At 34.2% G+C, this 19,118-nt stretch overlaps 1 protein-coding gene across 1 annotated transcript in view; it reads left to right on the forward strand.

Moving 5' to 3' along the window:
• The window catches only part of LOC103077248 (zinc finger MYND domain-containing protein 11-like), a gene marked incomplete at its 3' end in the record, with an annotated part of 36,443 nt that extends 20,655 nt beyond the window's left edge, over nucleotides 1–15,788 (forward strand). Inside the window, exons 2-3 of the mRNA XM_007451965.1 lie at nucleotides 5,768–5,927; nucleotides 15,627–15,788. Coding sequence (XP_007452027.1) covers nucleotides 5,768–5,927; nucleotides 15,627–15,788 — 322 coding nt within the window. The remainder of the gene's footprint in view (nucleotides 1–5,767; nucleotides 5,928–15,626) is intronic.
• Nucleotides 15,789–19,118: the final 3,330 nt, after the last annotated feature.

Below are 19,118 nucleotides of genomic sequence, written 5' to 3' on the forward strand. Positions count from 1 at the left end.
TGAACCAATGTTCTTGGAAGTAATGTCTTTTATAGTTCCTGGAATATACCTCTAGAACTCTTATACAGAGATAATTATATAATGTTTTTGAGCAATTGTACCATTTTATACCATGATTTTTTTCACTGACTTTTTTTAAATTGAGGTATAAGTGACAAATAACATTGTATTAGTTTTAGGTATACAAGATAATGATTCAATATTTGTATGTATTGCAAAATGATCACCATAAGTCTAGTTAACATCCATCACCACACAGTTACAAAAAACTTTTTTCTTGTGATGAGGAATTTTAAGATCTATTCTCTTAGCAACTTTAAAATATGCAGTACAGTAGTATTAATTATAGTCACCATGATGTACACTATATCTCCATGAGTTATTTATCTAATAACTGGAAGTTTGTACCTTTTGACCATGGTCACCCGTTTTGCCCACTCCCCTCCCCACTCCCCACCTCTGGCAGCCACCAGTCTGTTCTCTGTATCAAATGAGCTTTTTTTTTTTTTTGGTTTGTTTCACATATAAGTGAGATCATATGGTATCTGTCTTTCCATGTCTGACTTATTTCACTTAGCATGATGCCTTCAAGATCCATCTATGTTGTCATGAAAGGCAAGATTTATTTCCTTTTTTTGTGGCTAATATTCCATTATATATCTGTATCTCATATTTTCTTTATTCATTCATCTGTCCATGGACACTTAGGTTGTTTCCATGTCTTGTCTCTTGTAAATATCTTGGCTATTGTAAATAATGCTTCAGGAAACATGGGGGTGCAGATGTGTTTTCATTTTCTTCAGATAAATACCCAGAAATAGAATTGCTGGGTCATATGGTAGTTCTATTTTAAATTTTTTGAGGAACCTCCATTTCTTTTCCATAGTGGCTAAAGCAGTTTACATTCCCACTAACACTGTACAAAGGTTCCCTTTTCTCCACATCCTCACCAACACTTGTTATCTCTTGTCTTTTTGATGATGGCCATTCTAACAGGTGTGAAGTGATATCTCATTGTGATTTTTGATTTGCATTTCCCTGATGATTAGTGATGTTGAACATCTTTTCATATACCTGTTGGCCATCTGTATGTCTTCTTTGGAGTGTCTATTCAGGTCCTCTGCCTGGCTTTTAGTTGGGTTGTTTTTTGCTATTGAATTGTATGAATTCTTTATATATTTTGGATATTATCCCTTATACCATGATTATTTAAACACAACATATCTTAGAACTTATGTCATCTTAATGTCTGTAACACTGCTTCATTTCTTTTAATGATTATATAGTAATCCTTGGCATGTTACATTATAAATTAGCCAGGCTCCTAAGATGTATGTTTAGATGTTTCTCATCTCTTCTTGCTGTCAAAAATGCTAAAATGAATTTCCTCCCTTGGGTATTATTTCACACGCGTCTGACTCTGTCTATAGGATGAATATCTTGAAGCAGAATTGCTGAGAAATTCTTGTTTAATCCTCTACAGAACTTTAGAATCAACTTGCCTAGTTTGTGGTGGTGGTCAGTTAAATTATCTTAGAGGCAATTTGGATTTTGTTGTCTTTCATCTAAATATCGAGCATGTCTTTCCATTTGCTCTTTTTTTATATCAGTACTTTTCAAAAATTTCTTCATATGGCTCTTGTCTTTTCTTCTATTACTAAGTATTTTATTTTTCTTATTGCTGTAGTAAATAATTGAGGTCTTGTCTTATTTTAAATCTCCTAAATTTTTTTTATGTATGTGTATATGAATGCTATTAATTTTAGTATATTAGTTTGTACCCAAACAAATAATTGATTAAATTCTTTGATTTAAAATAGCACACTAGCTGATTTTCTTGGGTTTTATCGGTATGTATTATGCAAATAATGATCATTTTAACTCCTTACCAACTTTTATGCCCCATTTCTTTCTCTATTTCAGCTATGTTGGTTATTACCTTTGGCAGAGTGTCAAAGACATTTTTGAATATTCCTGATCAGGTTAAGGAAGTGCTTATTCATTCCCATTTTGTTAGGGGCTGGATGTTGAATTTTACTAAATAATTTTCAACATGTTTAGAAATTTTGTGATTTTTCACTTTCGATCTATTAATGGGATGAATTATATTTCTAGATTTCTTAACAATAAATCTTCCTAGAAATCCTGGAATTAAATACCCAGTTATGGTACATTCTTTTGATATTTGAATGTATTAATATATTAACATTAATTTATGTTAATATTTAATATTAGACTATATTCAAATATTTAGGAATCTTATATCAGTATTCCTATGCTTTCCTTCTTTATTATGTCCTGGAAGAGTCTAAATTTCATTGGAATTACCTGGTCACTAAAACTTTGATAGAATTACATTGTGAATATGTCCCTACCTGGTGTTTTTCTGGACAGGTTATTTGCCAACTTCCTCTGTTTATTTCTTTGGAAACATTGGCCTTTTTAAGTATTCTCTTTTCTTCTGTGGTCAACATTTGGTCATTTATATTTTCCTGGAATATCGTAGTGATTATATCTTCGCACAGAAATGAACAAAGTAGTTGCTCATGACTTTTAATTTCCCTTTTATATATGGCTTTGTCTCTATAGACATTTCTTAGTTTGTATGTTTTTGTGCTTTGTGTCTTCGTTCTTGATTAGATTAGCTAATGATATCTTCATTTTATTTTTCACTGAGAAGGAGCTCTTGGATTAATATTGTACAATTTTTGTGGGTTTTTTTCACTAGCACTGCTTTAGCTTCTTAATTATTGTTTTTAGATTTTTTGCAGTTTTCAGATAACCTTTTGAATCAGTAGTTTATGAGAGTTTTCTAGTTTCGTTATTAATGTCTGGCTTAAGTTCACTGCAACTAGGAAATGTCTATATCACTTTCGGAATCTATTAAGGTCATTTTTTTTGGCTGCGTTGGGTCTTTGCTGCTGCGTGCAGACTTTCTCTAGTTGCAGCGAGCAGGGGTTACTCTTCATTGCGGTGCGCGAGCTTCTCATTGCAGTGGCTTCTCTTGTTGCGGAGCATGGGCTCTAGGTGCGTGGGCTCAGTAGTTGTGGCTCATGGGCTCAGTAGTTGTGGCACATAGGTTTAGTTGCTCCATGGCATGTAGGATCTTCCCGGACCACGGATCGAACCACTGTCCCCTGCATTGGCAGGCGGATTCTTAACCACTGTGCCACCAGAGAGGTCCCAAGGTCATTTTTATGGCTGACTTCATGCTCAATTTTAATGAATCTTTCTTGGACCTATTGACAAGTTTGTTTTGGATTTCAGAATAAAATCAGATCTGTCTTACGAATTAGGTCTTCTGTATCCATACTTAATTTTGTTCAGTAGATGTTTTTGTGGACTGAGAAAAGTGAATTAAAGTCTCATAATTCTGTATTCCTGTCCATATTTCCTTTATTTCTTATAGTTTTTGCTTTATAGCTACCTATGCCCTATTTTTCTTTTTTAAAAATGATTTTTGCCCTGATTTCCAAATCCTATCTGTTGCAGTATTGATCCCTGTTTCATTTGGATTGCATTTTTATGATATGCATTTGCCCATTCTTTTTCAGTCTAAGTCACTTTAAGTGTCTCTTGTAGATAGTATATTTTTTGTTTTGTGATCCAATATGTCTCTTTCTTTTAATTGTTGAGTTTAGCCAATTTGTATATATTAGAAAGACAAACTTGTTTGGTTTTGGTCCTCTCATGTTTAATATCCTTTCTTTTGTTGGTGTTTGTCTTGCTACATAATGTGTTTTTTATGAGTTTCTTCAGATAACTCAGAAATTTTGTTTTTTTGTTCAAAGAGTACTTTTATAAACTTAAATGCAATGGTGTGCTTAATTCCTAAGAGAATTTCTGTTGGCTCCCTATTGTGAACAGTGAGGAAATTAGTACATTTTCACTTTTGCCCATTTCCCTTTCCCATATTCCAAACTTCAGTTGATTATTTCCATTGGTGTTGACCTTTATATATCAAAATATATTTATACCTCTACTGCATGATTTGTCTCCCTTGACTGACAGTCAGTAAAGTTGACAAATCAGTCTGTGTGGACTGACTCCACCTTGTCTTCTCCTGCCCCTTCTCTTACTACAGTGGGGCTGCGACTCCCCACGTCACTTCCTTCTTACCCTCCAGTTAACTTTAAATAGTGCTGTTTTTTCTGCCTAAACAGAAAACAGTTCTCTTCCATGAACTGAAGACACAGAAGGCTCTGCAGTCCCTCTGCCACGGTTTACTCCTTGTCTTGCTTGATATTCATCCCCTGAGTTTAGAAGTTTCTTCAGGGATGAGTTCTTGCTTTTTTTAAAATTTTTGGGCCACGCCGAGCAGCATATGGGATCTTATTTCCCCGACCAGGGATCGAACCCGCAACCCCTGCATTGGAAGTGTGGAGTCTTAACCACTGGAATGCCAGGGATGTTCCAAGTTCTTGCATTTTGTTTTTTTTTTAAAAATTAATTAATTAATTATATTTATTTTTGGATGCATTGGGTCTTTGTTGCTGCGCATGAGCTTTCTCTAGTTTCGGTTGAGCGGGGGCTACTCTTCGTTGTGGTGCACAGGCTTCTAATTGTGTTGGCTTCTCTTGTTACAGAGCACGGGCTCTAGGGCCAGTGGGCTTCAGTAGTTGTGGCACACGGGCTCATTAGTTGTGGCTCGCGGGCTCTAGAGTGCAGGCTCAGTAGTTGTGGCGCACGGGCTTAGTTGCTCCGCGGTATGTGGGATCTTCCTGGACCAGGGCTCGAACCCATGTCTCCTGCGTTGGCAGGAAGATTCTTAACCACTGTGCCACCAGGGAAGCCCTTGCATTTTGAAAATGATTTGTTTTGACTGCTTTGATACTTAAATGACAGATTAACTGGATACAGAATCCTTGTGTCGTACTTAATTTTCTTTCAGACCCTTGGGCACTTCTGCTCTGTCTTCCAACACAGAATATTTCTCTGGAGAGACAGAGGCCAGCCTGGTTTGTCTCATAGTATGTTTTTGTGTTGGAATATCCTAGTTTACTGGTAGAGGGTGTTGGGGTTTGATTGGAGGGGAATGGAAAATGACACAAATTCAACTGTAACTGTAACATTTTATTTCCTTAAAAAACAAAATGATATGAAGCAAATATGCCATGAGTTCAGTATGATTGCTGAGTACAAGAGATTCTGCAATATTATTCTCTGTGGTACAGGGTGTGTTTGAAATAAAATTTTTTAATTAAAAAATATGCCATGTAACTATAAATCAGGGAGAGCTTGTATTCTTTAGTGATCGAGTTCAAAATATATTTAATCAAAAATCACATTTTTGTCTTATTGATCACAGCATTCATTCTTGTTTTCTTTATATGTTGACAACCACTCGTGTAATTCCTTTATTTTCTTTAGTGTCATTCCCTAAGTTTTGAGTAAAAGTACTTTATATTCTAACATCTTGAAGATTATAAAATTCTAGACTTAGAATTGGTAGAGTGGAGGTTAGTGGCAGTTGCTACAGAGGCTAGAACTAAATGGGATGTTTGACTAAAATCTGTTAAATGATTTATATATGCTAGTTTGGGACTATTTTGAACAAATATTCCTCTAAGTATACAAAGTAGACTTAAGGTTTAAAATATCATGATAATTGAAAGAGTTAAGTATTTAGGACTGGCTTTTCTCTCTTTCTGCAGGGCTCTGATAAGTATGTCACAACAAACGAGAAATCACCTCTATTTTCTTATTTTTATTCATTTTTATTTTTTAGTACTAAGGGATTTTAAATTTGTTTTTCCTCTGTATTCAGGTACATGTCTCGAGTCCACGGTATGCATCCAAAAGAGACCACTCGTCAGCTGAGCTTGGCTGTGAAAGATGGTCTTATTGTGGAAACGCTAACAGTGGGCTGCAAAGGTTCAAAAGCTGGTATCGAACAGGAAGGATATTGGTTGCCAGGCGATGAGATTGTAAGTTTTTTTTATTTTATAAATCTGGAACGTTATTTAAATATAACCCATAGAAATTTATTTTCAGAAGTTTAGTAATATTCACTTCCACAGTTTTTATTAACATTAAGGACCTACTTGGTAGGATGGATACTTTCCTTCCTGATTCTTTAGGAGAAAACTTGGAGCCTGATTTTTCTGTCTAGATTACCTTGAATCTGAAAAATAAAACAAAGGAAAGCCCTTTTAATGTACGCACAATTTAACGGTATTCCTAAGCGTTTTCTTCAGTAAATATTAGTAAAAAATGTTTCGATGAGGATAATGTTGATGCCATCTAGACAGATTTGAAAGGGATATATACTTTTTTACTTAGGGGCACATATAGAAGTACATTTTTTTAATGTAAAGATTGGTTTCATGTGTACTATTTCTGTCTTCCTACCTTATTTGCTTATGATTTTTCTAATACCTTCATGAAAAGTCTGTTTTTGGAAAGGAAAGCTTTCAAATATAATAAACATTAATTTTTTAGTTCTGAAAGGAATAGATTTAGTAATTAGATATATTGAGAGTGTTTTATCATGAATTCTCTAAAACCTAAAATTATAAAAATGACACAAAATCTTAAAATTGGTTATTTGTGGAAACGTTTCCCCAAAACATTGTCTTTCCCTTTCTGGCTCTAGGCAATTGAGCCAACACACAGACAGCCACCTGTCAGGTCTGAGAACAATAAACTAAGAACACTGTTTTCTGTGGGGAACTGGTCCACAGAGGCAGCTATCAGTTATATACTTAGAGAAGCTGTTAGTTTTTTACACTGTTTTTGTCAATTTAATATGTGCCTTGAAAGTTTCTGGAAAGAAAATTCACGTTTTCCACAAACAGAAAACATGGAAGAAAAAAATGTTTAATTTCATTGGTATCATTTGATTTGTGCACTAGAAGTGTTCTTGAAAACTTAGGTGAAAATGTTTATACCAGTATAATTCTTCTGTAAGCTAATTCTTACCTTACAGAAAAGTAAAGCTTTTTGCCAATAAAGAAACTTTGGGTACCAGGCCATAATAATAATAATAATGTCAAGTGACATAAATCTGTCTACAGCAGACATTTACAGGAGGGCCATGGTTAGCTGATAGCTTATTATACACTCAAAATAATCTAGATAATATAAAATTTCTAGTCCCAAAACACTTAGCCATGTACAGATTTAGTACAGAAGGGTATATTGATACTGGGTTGGCCAAAAAGTTTGTTTAGATGTTTCCATAACATGTTACAGAAAAACCCGAACGAACTTTTTGGCTAACCCAATAATTTCTGAGATTTATATAGTAACTAACCAATAGTAAATGCAACTTAATCCACAGGATTTTGGTTTGTGGATCATGTGTACATTTATTCATAAAAGTGATTTTATTTCTCCTTTTTAGATTTGTCCTTTTCCATGTGCTTTTATCCCCTTCAAGTTGAGGCTTTTTTGTTCAGTTTAATTCAACAAGCAGTTAATGAGTTGTATGTTCATGACTACATTAGGTTCTGTATTCTACTTTTATTTTTACGTGTTCTTACTGCATATATTTTTATAGCATCATCCTTTTTCTTTTTTTAGGTGGAATCTTACATGTAAATCAAACAGTGTATACAGATTTTATTAATTCTGGTTGGTTCTTATTCACAAGCATTTTTATACCAAGTATGCATGTATGATTTAAGTACAACTAAGTATATAAAAATTATACCTAGTTTATGAAATATGCAACTATTAAAAATGCATAGGCAATGTAGTGTAGTTGAAAGAGGTAAGGTCATATATGTTACAATTGATGAGGGTTTCAATCCCATCTCAAGTATTTTTTTAGTTGTGTGACCTTGAGGAAATTTCTTGACCTCTGATCCTCATTCCTCAGCTGTAACAGGGACACATTAATATAGCTTTCATTTGATTGTTTTGAGGATTAAATGAGATTATTTGTAGAAAGCATATAACTATGTACTCAAAGCAAGTTTTTGACTAGTGAATAAGTATGTTTAAAACAAGAAGTGCCTATATATAGCGTAGCAAAAGCACACAAATTTCTTACTAAACAGCAAGCAAAAATTCCCATCACGGTTTTTTTTACTTTTAACCTGTAACCTCAAACACAAGATTTGTTAAGAGATTTTCCCATAGGATGATGGATCTATATTTAAGGCGCAGATATAAAATGATGAAACTAATTATATGTGTATCTCATGGCTATGGCTGGTGGACCACCTGGCAACCCTGGGGCTGTCTGTGTGCTATAGTTTTCATGCCCTAAGAATACTCTAGAAGGACACGTGACTGACATGGGTCACACTTGGCACAGCACAGTCATCTTACAATGGCCAGCTCTGTGTGTTTGTAGGGACTGTGTGGCCTGTGCATGCAGGCTGCTGTGTATCGGGGCTGGTTTTGAGCCACACAGCTTAGGAAGTGCCATCTACTTCTCAGACATCAGGTACTTGCATGTTTATTCAGCAGATCTCTAGCGTATGGCAGTAAAGCGTCCTTCTCTAACAAAATCAGTCTTAGGGAAGGGTCAACTTTCTAATTGGCACAAAGGTACTTTGTGGGCTAGTGACAGCCCTGCATGCTGGCATTTCAGTCTGGGACTCTCCTTTATAGTTTCTCCACTTTGTATATGATATGATTCCTCTAAAAGCTTGAGTTTTTAGATTGAAAGGTGTACGTTATTATTTTTGTTGACTTCCTACTCATTACCAAGAGAAGAAAAAGTCAAGTAGGTATATATGGCCTTGGGAAGGAAAGGGATAGGAGTTTTTGGCTATTCATTTTTAAACCTTTATTCAAAGTTACAAAGATTCTTTACTCAGGAAGTTCTGTCATTTGAAAAAATGGTAGTAAAGCTCTTCTTCTTTTCCTTCTATAGCCTCTAAAAATAGTAGCTATAGCTCAGAGGTGGAGGAAAAGTTGATTCCTCTTGCTAAGTCCCACAAGTTATATCCCTCGAGATACCTTGTATTAGCAAAGAGGCTGGAATCCTCTTGTATTCACAGCCATGATTATGTTGAGAAAGAGAAGGTAGGCAAGAGTGTCATTTCTTTAGGCCACTCACCTATCATTGAGCAAAGAGTCTGTTGTGTCATGTTTTTATTTCGCCTCGCTACCTTTTTTCCAATGCTTATTTTTAAAAACTTGATGCAATTGAAAAATATGCATATCTTGAACAATATTTTTATTAAACCCAGCTCTCATGTAATAAAAGCCTAACTCTAAGACTATTTCAGGATATAATTATATATAACCGTTTAAGAGGAAGCCTGTGTAAGTCAAAGAGTAGCCTCCATTGTACTGAGATTCTTTGCTAGGAATGGAATGATTTTTAGACATTCTGAGATGCTGATCTTAACCACCATTTGTATCTCTATTGAAGTGATAATTTATTTGGAGAAACTATGATAAAATTCAGCAATAGACAAGCATCTTCATGGTGATATTTTAAATATGTCCATTTGAGATAGTAGAATGAAAAACATAATTATTAAAAATGAGGCCTCTCTCAATTTTAAATGGTTAGCTTAAATATTAGCAAAATTAAACAAGTAAAAGTATATGTACCAACCAATTTTTAAAACGACAAGCTTGCTGAACCTGGGCAACACTCGTAAGTTTTCTATGGTAGTCTTTAATTTCCAGATTTCTGTCATTAAGATTCACTCATGATCTGAATAATTCTTTTAGAGATGGTTTTTAAAGCTTTTGAAATTATATTGGTAAAAGGCCACTAGATCTGGGCACAGTGTGAAACTGTTGTGTTATGTCAAGGCTTGTTTCTTTTGATTTTTCATTTTTTAAAGAGAGACTACATGTTTCCATAGATTGCTTCATCATCTGCTTGCTCTAAACTAATGTACATGGATGGTTACATTCAATCCATATTCGATCAAGATATTTCACATCCTCTATTCTAACAACATGAGAAATATATTTCTTGGGCAGAATTTTACCATTGCTCAGCTGAGTTGAGTTTGGTATTTAGCTCCCTTTGTAATAAATACAAGTTAATTTCTTATGAGTTAAACTCTTAACCCACTAAAGGTAGGAAGGTCTTATAAAAATATTTAATGTAATACCGGCATACCTCGTTTTATTGTGATTTGGCTTATTGCGCTTTTTTTTTTTTTACAAATTGAAGGTTTGTGGCAACCCTGCGTTGTCAGATGATGGTTAGCATTTTTAGCAATAAAGTATTTTTAAATTAATGTCTACGTTTTTTTAGACATAATGTTATTGCATGCTTAATAGACTGCAGTATAGTGTAAACACAACTTTTATGTCACTGAGAAACCAAAAAAATTCATGTGACTCACCTTCTTGCAATAATAGCTTTATTGCAGTGGTCTGGAACTGAACCCGCAGTATCTCTGAGGTGTGCCTGTATAAGTATAGTAGGGCAGATGACCTTGATTTATGGATCATTTGCAGATAAAACATATCAAACATGTGTTTTAATATTGAGGCAATTGATATTATTTATTTGGTGACTCCCAACTTGATTCATGGTCCCTGGCACAAAGCTATGACTCTCCCCTATAATTTGACAGATACTTTTTATCTGACATTAAATAATTTGGTCACCAGTGTAGAGGATAACTTAAAAGTGTAAAAAGGTGATGTTTGCTATGAGACTACTTCTCTCTTTACTTACCTGCCAGATCTGGACTCAGGGTCTCATTTCTTCTTGCGTGGTTAATGCCAGTCCAAAAATAAAGTATCAGCTTAGGAACCACAGCTTACATTTTCAGTTAAAGTCCTTCCACCAGGTTCGAGAGCAACTGCAGACATGAGCTCAGGTCTTGGCTGGTCAGCCTTGTTTCAGCTTCAGTACTTTTTACATAATCCAGTTTGTTCTGCTGATAAGCAGGACCTCATGCTAGTTTTTACGTAGGTTTTTAGTTAAGGTTTGATACCTTTTAAGAAGCATCATTAATGAAAATACAAATTTTATGGTTTCTTGAAGAGATTAACATGTTATGTTGGGGATAAGTGGATTTAGTTTTAGTTTACAGAGGGACAAGATAGGCACTTCTTTCCATCTTCATCTGCTTCTTCTGATTCAAAAGGACCAGTCTAAAAGAAACTAAGGTTTATATACCTCTGAAAACTTGGCTAAAAGCTCACATCTTTTGTATAAGAGGTAGGATTGGATTTATGTCTTATTCTTCAGAAATCACACCATTAAACAGCCCTGTCCAGAAGTGTTCCCTTGCTTTGTTCTTGGAAAAATATTGAGAGGCATGCAAACAGCTTGACTTTCCTAGCCCACTTCATAAATATAGCTCAGTGAAGTAAGATTTTTTTTTAAAAGTTTATATCTTTGCATTTTTCTTGTTATAAGTATAGTTGTCATAAATTAATCAGTCATATGTTTTAAATACCCTAAGTCCAAAACTTCATATCCCTTGGATTCTGTTGATTTTTTTTAAATGTGAAATATATTTTATTATATTTATGTTAATTATGTGCAGAACTACACATTTCTTCCAAAGGTCGTTACCTGCATCAGATGCAAAAATATAAACAATTGTTTATTTACTAAGTATTAAGTAGTAAGTGAAGTATTGGTGATTATTAATTAGAAAACAGTTATACTATGGTTCTATGTGCAAAACAAATTGTAATGTACTTAGATGTTATTCTTGCTTTGGTGAAGAATTTCCATTTTATTCAATAGAATATTTTGGGTCACGCTATCCTGTTATACTCTTTTCACCTTGTGTGTGTGTGTATGAGAGTTCTGTCTTTTTTTGCCCTCTTTCTAAATTTTATTTCACTAAGCAATGTTTTAATATTTTAATTAAAAAATAATATTTAAAATTACTGCAAATATTTAACCATAAAATTCTTACCTCTCAATGATGAACTGAATTTATTAACAGGATTAAACTAAACCTAGAATTGTATAGAATTAATTAATTTTACATTGTATCTATGTTAAAATACCACATGAAACACATATTTGATGATGCAAGATTTATCTGCTCATTATGTAGAAATAGGGAATTAATTTAAAAGCTGAACTCTCTTTTGAACATGAGGGTAGATAGTTTGGGAGGCCCTGTCCAGACACAGTTCTCCCACTGAGCCCTCTTGCTTCAGCGTCTTCTCTAACGCCAAGTTAACAGTGTTTTTGCTCCATCTTGCTTACAGAGTCAGCTGTCTTAATGAACTTAAGGTCCTGAAGAAGAAATTCACGTGTATAATTGAAAGTGTCACATTACTTTGTGACTTGTCAATTCCTGTTTTGTGCTCTATAGCAAATAGATCATCTTAATAACACCAGCTAACAGTTTAACGAGCATTGTAACTCGTTTGATTCTTACAAAAACCCTATAAGCTGGGATTTGAGCCGGTCTGGCTCCAGAGTCTTAACCGAATGCTATAAATGGTGACAGAGATGTAGATCAGCAGGCTACCTCTTGGTGGTGGAATGTTTTCTACTAGGTTCTGAAGACAGCCTGTATAAACTTCACACTGTGGTGAATTATCGAGTTTACCACATTTACATTCATCACTCCTGATTTTTAAAAAAAAGTCCAGCTTGAACCAGTTTCGGATCAATAAGACATACATTCATGATCTTGTGCAAATTTATAATGACTCTGAATTTGTTAGTAAAATGTTTTTCTAACATCTTTATAGGTTTCATGGCACATGAATTCCTGCAGATTTTCTCTATGTCCATTTTGTAGCTTTTGTGGTAGTGTAAAAGTTTCCTCTTAAACTAGTGATGATTCTTGAGTTTGCATGCTACTGTCTTTTCATTAATGATTAGCACATTGATAGATTATCAATTGATATCATCTGCAAAATAATATGTCGTAAAGCAAATAATAAACAGTTTGACCATGTACAAAATCCCTTTAGCTCTGTGTATTGCCTGATATTGAGCAAAGTTATAGTAGAGAGACCAAGATTATTTTGTTTTTATTTTGAAAGGCCTACAGTATGCAGCCTTTCTCCAGGACAGCAACCCCAAACAAGGTGAACTAATTTTGCACTATGTTATTTTACTTTAATTCTGCTTTTTTAAAAATTAAATTTCTCTTTCTTTAGGCTAGCTTAGTTAACTCTTGCTAGAATTGTTCATTAAAACCATACTATCTTTACATTGCTTCTAGTTTTGGATTTTGTGCTCATAGGTTTGCTTTTTAAAAACTTTCTTGTATTGAAGTGGCATTTCACATATTATGATGTTGATCAGACTGAATGTAGAGTAGTTGCTGATTTCTGGTGAAATCCAGTGAAAATGCAAGCTTAGCTTTTTGGCATACATTATTGAGTATTAGTCAAAAGCACTGTATAAATGAATTCTGTTTACTAAAAGACAAACCGTAGGCAACTCTACCTATAATAAACATGCTTATATCGTTTATACCTCAGAAAAATGTTTCCTGGATTCAGAATGTAGTAGCTTTTGAACTTGAGTTTTGCATGTTTTGTATATTCTAAACAGCTATTGCAGTGATTAAAAGAATGAACAGCACATACATTCCCAGCTCATACTTTCTTTTATATCAGATAAGAGTTAGTTGTATGCCATTATATAAACATATATCCAAATGTTTCTCTACTTTTACTTCATTTGAATTACACTTTCATTTCTATAATTTTTATGAAAAACTAGGTCTAGAATTAAACACCCCATTGAAGAAAGATCCGTTTTCATCCTCGTTTCATAGGTGGATGGGAGAAGGTAGGGATAGACGAAGGTAGGAGGTGATATGGGGAGGCTGGAGCTATGGACCAAAATTGTGTTCTCTTGCTTCCTTTTCTTAGTTAACCTAGTAACTATCATTTTGAGAATCACAGGAAGATGAATTAATGTAAAAAAATTCAAATGATGAAGAATGGCAGTTTCTTTTGTTAATAATGAGTATATATATAAGCCACGAAAATCCTTTAAGATGTTTCTGAACAGATATGAGGAAAATATTCTGAAATCCTTTGTTTTATAATTGGGAAGAGTTAATTAAAAAAAATCTTATCTCCATTGAAACCTAGATCATCAATGATTTTTTGATACAAACATTGAAAGAGCTAAAATGCAGCTTACTTATGAGCTCTGTGAAAGGGGTACACCAATGATTGTTATTTTAGTACAGCCAGGCACCACAACTTACTGTGTCTCTGTGGCCTCACTGTGTCAAACTTTTGGGGGGAGATTTTTTCCTACCATGCACAGATTAGGGTTTTCTGTCAAATCAGTATCTTACGATTTTTTAAGCAGTCTGACTGAAATTATTCCTCCATAGTAAATCTCCAGAGTTTATATATCTGCAGCAAATAACTAAAAATGGTCATGCTTTTTTCTTTATTACTTTGGTTGATAAAGGCCGCCAATTTCTTGCTAAAAAGCAAACCAAAAAGTTTACATTTTTGTAGAACTTACTAATGTACTTTAGCCATGACTCTGAATGTAGATTGGAAGGTGTGAATTTCAGAACAGTAGCAACTCCCTTCCCTTTTGAAGGAGAGAGGTAGCCTTCTCATATGGTCAAGCAGTAATACATTTGAACCTTAGGTGCCAGTGAGTCAGTGCTTACTAGACAAGTGCTCTATCGAAGCCAATTTATTGGGGGAGTTATTGATGTAAGAGGGAATGAAAAAGCTGCTCTCTCCCCAGAAGCAGAGTAGACAGTGATTTATAAAAAGAAAAATGATGGCAGAACCCAAGTTTGAAATTTCAAGATCCCCATTGGGAAGTGGCCTTGATAACACTAAATGTGGGTTCAACCCTTATTCATGTAACTACCACATCTACAAAAGAAGGTTGAGAATGAATCCATCACTCTTAATAGGGGTATTTTTTGATAAAAGCTAAGAGTGATATTTATGAAGAATGAATTCCAAATTAAGGGAACTTACACTATTTCTCCTGTTTGTGTTTAAATGGTACTGGCTGTACAAAAAAAAAAGAGTGTAACAAAAAAGAAAATGTTGAAGAAACGTGTATACCTGCAGTTGTGGTCTTTTACTTCCAGGAATAGTCCCAATAAGAAAATAAGCCTGCTTCCTTTTTTTTTTTTTTTTTTTTTTGTGGTAATGTCCTTTGGAGAATGTGATTAAACCTTTAGTTTCACATTTTCAATTTATTTTTCCAAATTCAACAGACCCTGAAAATTTGACAACCTATCAGAACATGGACATTCTGATTAATGGTTATTTTCAATAAAGCATCCAATACCATGGATGAGAAGATAAGAATAGTGAGCATCACCATTTATTACTATTCTCTCTGTTCCCAAAGTATGCTAAGTACTTAGTATATTTAAAAAAAATCAGAACAAAACAGAGGTTTGTTTATTTGAAATACTAAGTTATAGATCTTGCTTTGGGGTATTCCATTTACTGAAGAAATTATCCCATAGACTATATAAAAATGAAAGATAATGTTAGAACTGGGATTGGCTTTGGACTTATTTCATTTTGGACTGGTTTTGTTATCAGATCACCTTAAGATATTTCTGAATATTAATATGTTTAGGAGAGAATTAAAAATTTAAAGAAGCGAATTTCTAGGTATTTTTTCCCTCTTGTTTTAACACAGTAAATGTCTAAAATTGTTTATAATGCCTAACTTCTGATGGACTTTAGTTTCAATTTTGTTCTTAGTCATTGCAGATATTGACAAAATGTCATACGAAACTATTTTGTATTTTTTGTAGGACTGGGAAACAGAAAATCATGACTGGTATTGTTTTGAATGCCATTTGCCTGGAGAGGTGTTGATATGTGACCTGTGTTTTCGTGTGTATCATTCCAAGTGTTTGTCTGATGAGTACAGGCTTAGAGACAGCAGTAGTCACTGGCAGTGCCCAGTTTGCAGGGTGAGTACCTATGAGCTTTAATGTGCTGGTCAGAGGGGTGGAATTCATTAATAATAGCTGCACAAAGATATCCCAGGTGGTCTTGCCAGGTTAATGGATAAAGTACTGGAGGGTGGGGGTTATCTACTGCATTGTTGGTTAATGAACATAGAACACTCATAAATGAATATCACAGGACACATATTCAGGGTATGGATTTTAGAAAGTTTCAATCATGTAAAAATATACTCTTTTCTCTTACTTTACAATTCCCTCTGGATTGTGTGACTCTTTAATGGATAGCCTTTAGGAATCAAGAACCACTCTCCCATGCCAAGGTCTGTTCAGTCAGTCCTCTCTGCTTCTCAGAAAACACAGGTAGCAAAAGGCACATTGTTGGAAACGTACTGTATCTACTTCCCATTTTATATCCATGTAATGTTGCCTTTATTTTTTGTCATATCATGGGTTAGTTTATTTCTTTTATTTGGAGGGTGGAGGGATGGGACAGTTGTATATAAAGAATTCTACAAAATGAAATAGTCTGGTAGGTAAAATAGGTACTTCCCACAATTATTTTCATTCATATTATTTCCCCATTGAAAAGTATACATGGCTGTGCTTGTTGGTTGCAGATGTGGTATGTGTGTATATGAGTGATGTGAGATGCCTAAACACTACATTATGTATGGCATTGACGGTGATCAGTAAAGAATTATTTGATTGGAACTTCTATTGTTTTGTACTTACAATTGTTAAGATACTTACTTGGAACCATGCAAATTGCCGAGATTACTCATGAGTCCTGTTGGTGAATATGTTTTATAATACTCATTTATTCGTCCAAAAAAAGTTTTGTCTTTATAATTATCTCCTCTTTGGTATCAGCTAAAAATTTCCTGGCTCATTTGCCAGCATAATGAGCAAAGTACAGTGTTCATTCTAGTCTTCCCTTAGTGTCTGTGGCTTTGTATTAACCTTGGTATGCTTCTTAACAGCACTACTGTACATATTCAGTAGGCAGGAAAAAAAAGACCATAGGGATCGCATTTTAAAAATGTGTAATGATGACTTGTAATCAAATGCCTAAATGCTAGGTAAGTCATGATAAATCCCTAGGTCTGAATAAATCAGTGTCAGGCCTCAAGGTATAGACCTCCTCTTTGAGGTCTGCAGGAATTATAATGGCTACAAGAAATCAGTGTTATTGGTTGTGTGGGAACTGCATTAATACTTATAATTTACTCTCATGGATTTGTGTTTTACCAGTAAATATCTCCTGGTTTTTGGTAACAATTTACACTAGAGGAAGTGAAGAATTAATGAGATCTGAAGAACAAAAGCATTAATGTAGTGAAAATATAAAAGAGGTGTGGTCACTGATCAAATAATAGGGACTCAGGGACTTAGGAAATACAATTCTGGACACACCTGTGTCTTTATAGCCATAGCTTTTTAATATCTAATATTTAGTTCATATTCTCATAGTAAAGAATTTAAACAAAAACACTGGGATTTTTGAGGTTGGGTTAAACGTGATGGTAGATGTTTTATATTCCTTATATGAAGAATGGAAGTTGAACATTTATACCTTTGAAGAAAATGTGTAATACTTTCTCCATCAGAATTCGCTATCAAGTAGTCAGATTCCATTTTCTAAATGTGTTTGCTCTACTCTTTACTGATAAGATGAAAAATTTTAAATTTCAGTGAGTTGCTGGCTCACACAGAAAAGTGATAGCCAAAGTAGAACTTAGCCAATCCCATCCTGCCTTTCTCTTCTTTCCTTTGGTTTTCTTTTTGTCTTTGTCAGGCTAGATATTTTCACATTGTGATATAATTATGCTTACTGAAATGATGCTGTGAGTCAATAAAAAATTGTGATTCACATATTCCTTTCATAGACTGTGAGCTACTCTTTCGTTACACTCAAAAAGCCTTTGTCTGGGTTGGGGATGGTGAGTTTTAGCTTGAGCTTTAAAAATTCCAAAGAGATAGTTATTTCTATGTTAGATCTGTTCTATTTTTTAAATTGTTATGTTCAAGAAAAGGATAAGTGCTAACAGTTTCTTTCCTGAGAAAGGGATAATAATAACCTTGAGATTCTAAGAGAATTTTAAATATCTTTTTTGGTTGGTTTTGGGTTAATTTATTTTTTTAAACGATGTGTCAAGACTTCCAGTAAAGCTGTCTTTAATAATCTAACATGAGAGTGACTGACCAGATTTAAATATTCTTGGACTAAGAGAACTAAGTCTATAGACCGAAACTTAAAAATTATGGTTCCAAGTCAGCATAATGACTTCTCTACTTTTCTTTGAAATTAATGTTTGGAAAGAATATATATTAATTAGCTTTACTAATGAGGAATTTTGAAGATAAGATGCGAGGGCCAAATTTCAGTACAGGAAAAATAGTGGATAGAAGCCAATCACTGCTATATAAAGTTGAAGATGAAAACATTTTTAATACTTTATAGTGGTCAGAAGACTTGTTTTTATATAACCTCTGTCCCTTACAGCATTGAATAGGTTACCTCTCACCCAGCTGTCAACTGTTACCAGATTCACTTCAGCTCAAGTAAATTTATATCATATATCTGATGAATTCCAAAATATCTTAAGAAGGCAATGATGGGAATTTTTCTCAATTTAGAATAGTTTTTTCAGTTTTCATAATAAATCTCAAGAATCTCAGAACCCTGAAGATATTTCTTTGGAATGTATGCCTTTCTAAACAATAATTAAACTAGTATTTTACAAGTACAGTAGATTGTTATTGAAATAGAGCTTATGAATATCAGATTAGCATTTTGCTTTGGAAAAAGTTCAAGTAATGTCCTGTTTCACACTCCTGTTACTGAGAACTCTTATTAATTGAAAATAAAAAAGAATTTTAAATTACTATTTAAAAAGTTTACTTTAAAAAAAAAATTCAAATAATTTAGAGGAGGATAAAGCAAAAAAAGAAAATTCCCAGAAATGCAACTGCATCATAGGTGAGTGTGCTCACAGACCTCTCTGTGCACACATGCACATCCATTTGTATCCATCTGTGTAACTGGATGGATTGATGGCTTACATACACTGCTGGATCATAGCAAGTTTGCTTCCTCAACAATGTCCCAGACATCTTTTTTCTACAGTGTGAAAGGGCTTCCCTGATGCACATTTATGTTGTTTCCATGTGCTGTCTGACCAGCAACACTGCACTGAAACTCACCTGTCAGGGTGGGCGGGGGATGGGACACCAGTACCACTGTGTTTGGGATCGTGCCCCCCTTACACCTGGAAGAGCAGTCTGCTCATAATAATTTATTTCTGTATGAAACTGAAGTTTATATTTTGTTAT

The sequence above is a fragment of the Lipotes vexillifer genome, unplaced genomic scaffold, assembly GCF_000442215.2.
Source record: "Lipotes vexillifer unplaced genomic scaffold, Lipotes_vexillifer_v1.1 scaffold851, whole genome shotgun sequence".
In the NCBI taxonomy this organism is placed as follows: domain Eukaryota; kingdom Metazoa; phylum Chordata; class Mammalia; order Artiodactyla; family Lipotidae; genus Lipotes; species Lipotes vexillifer.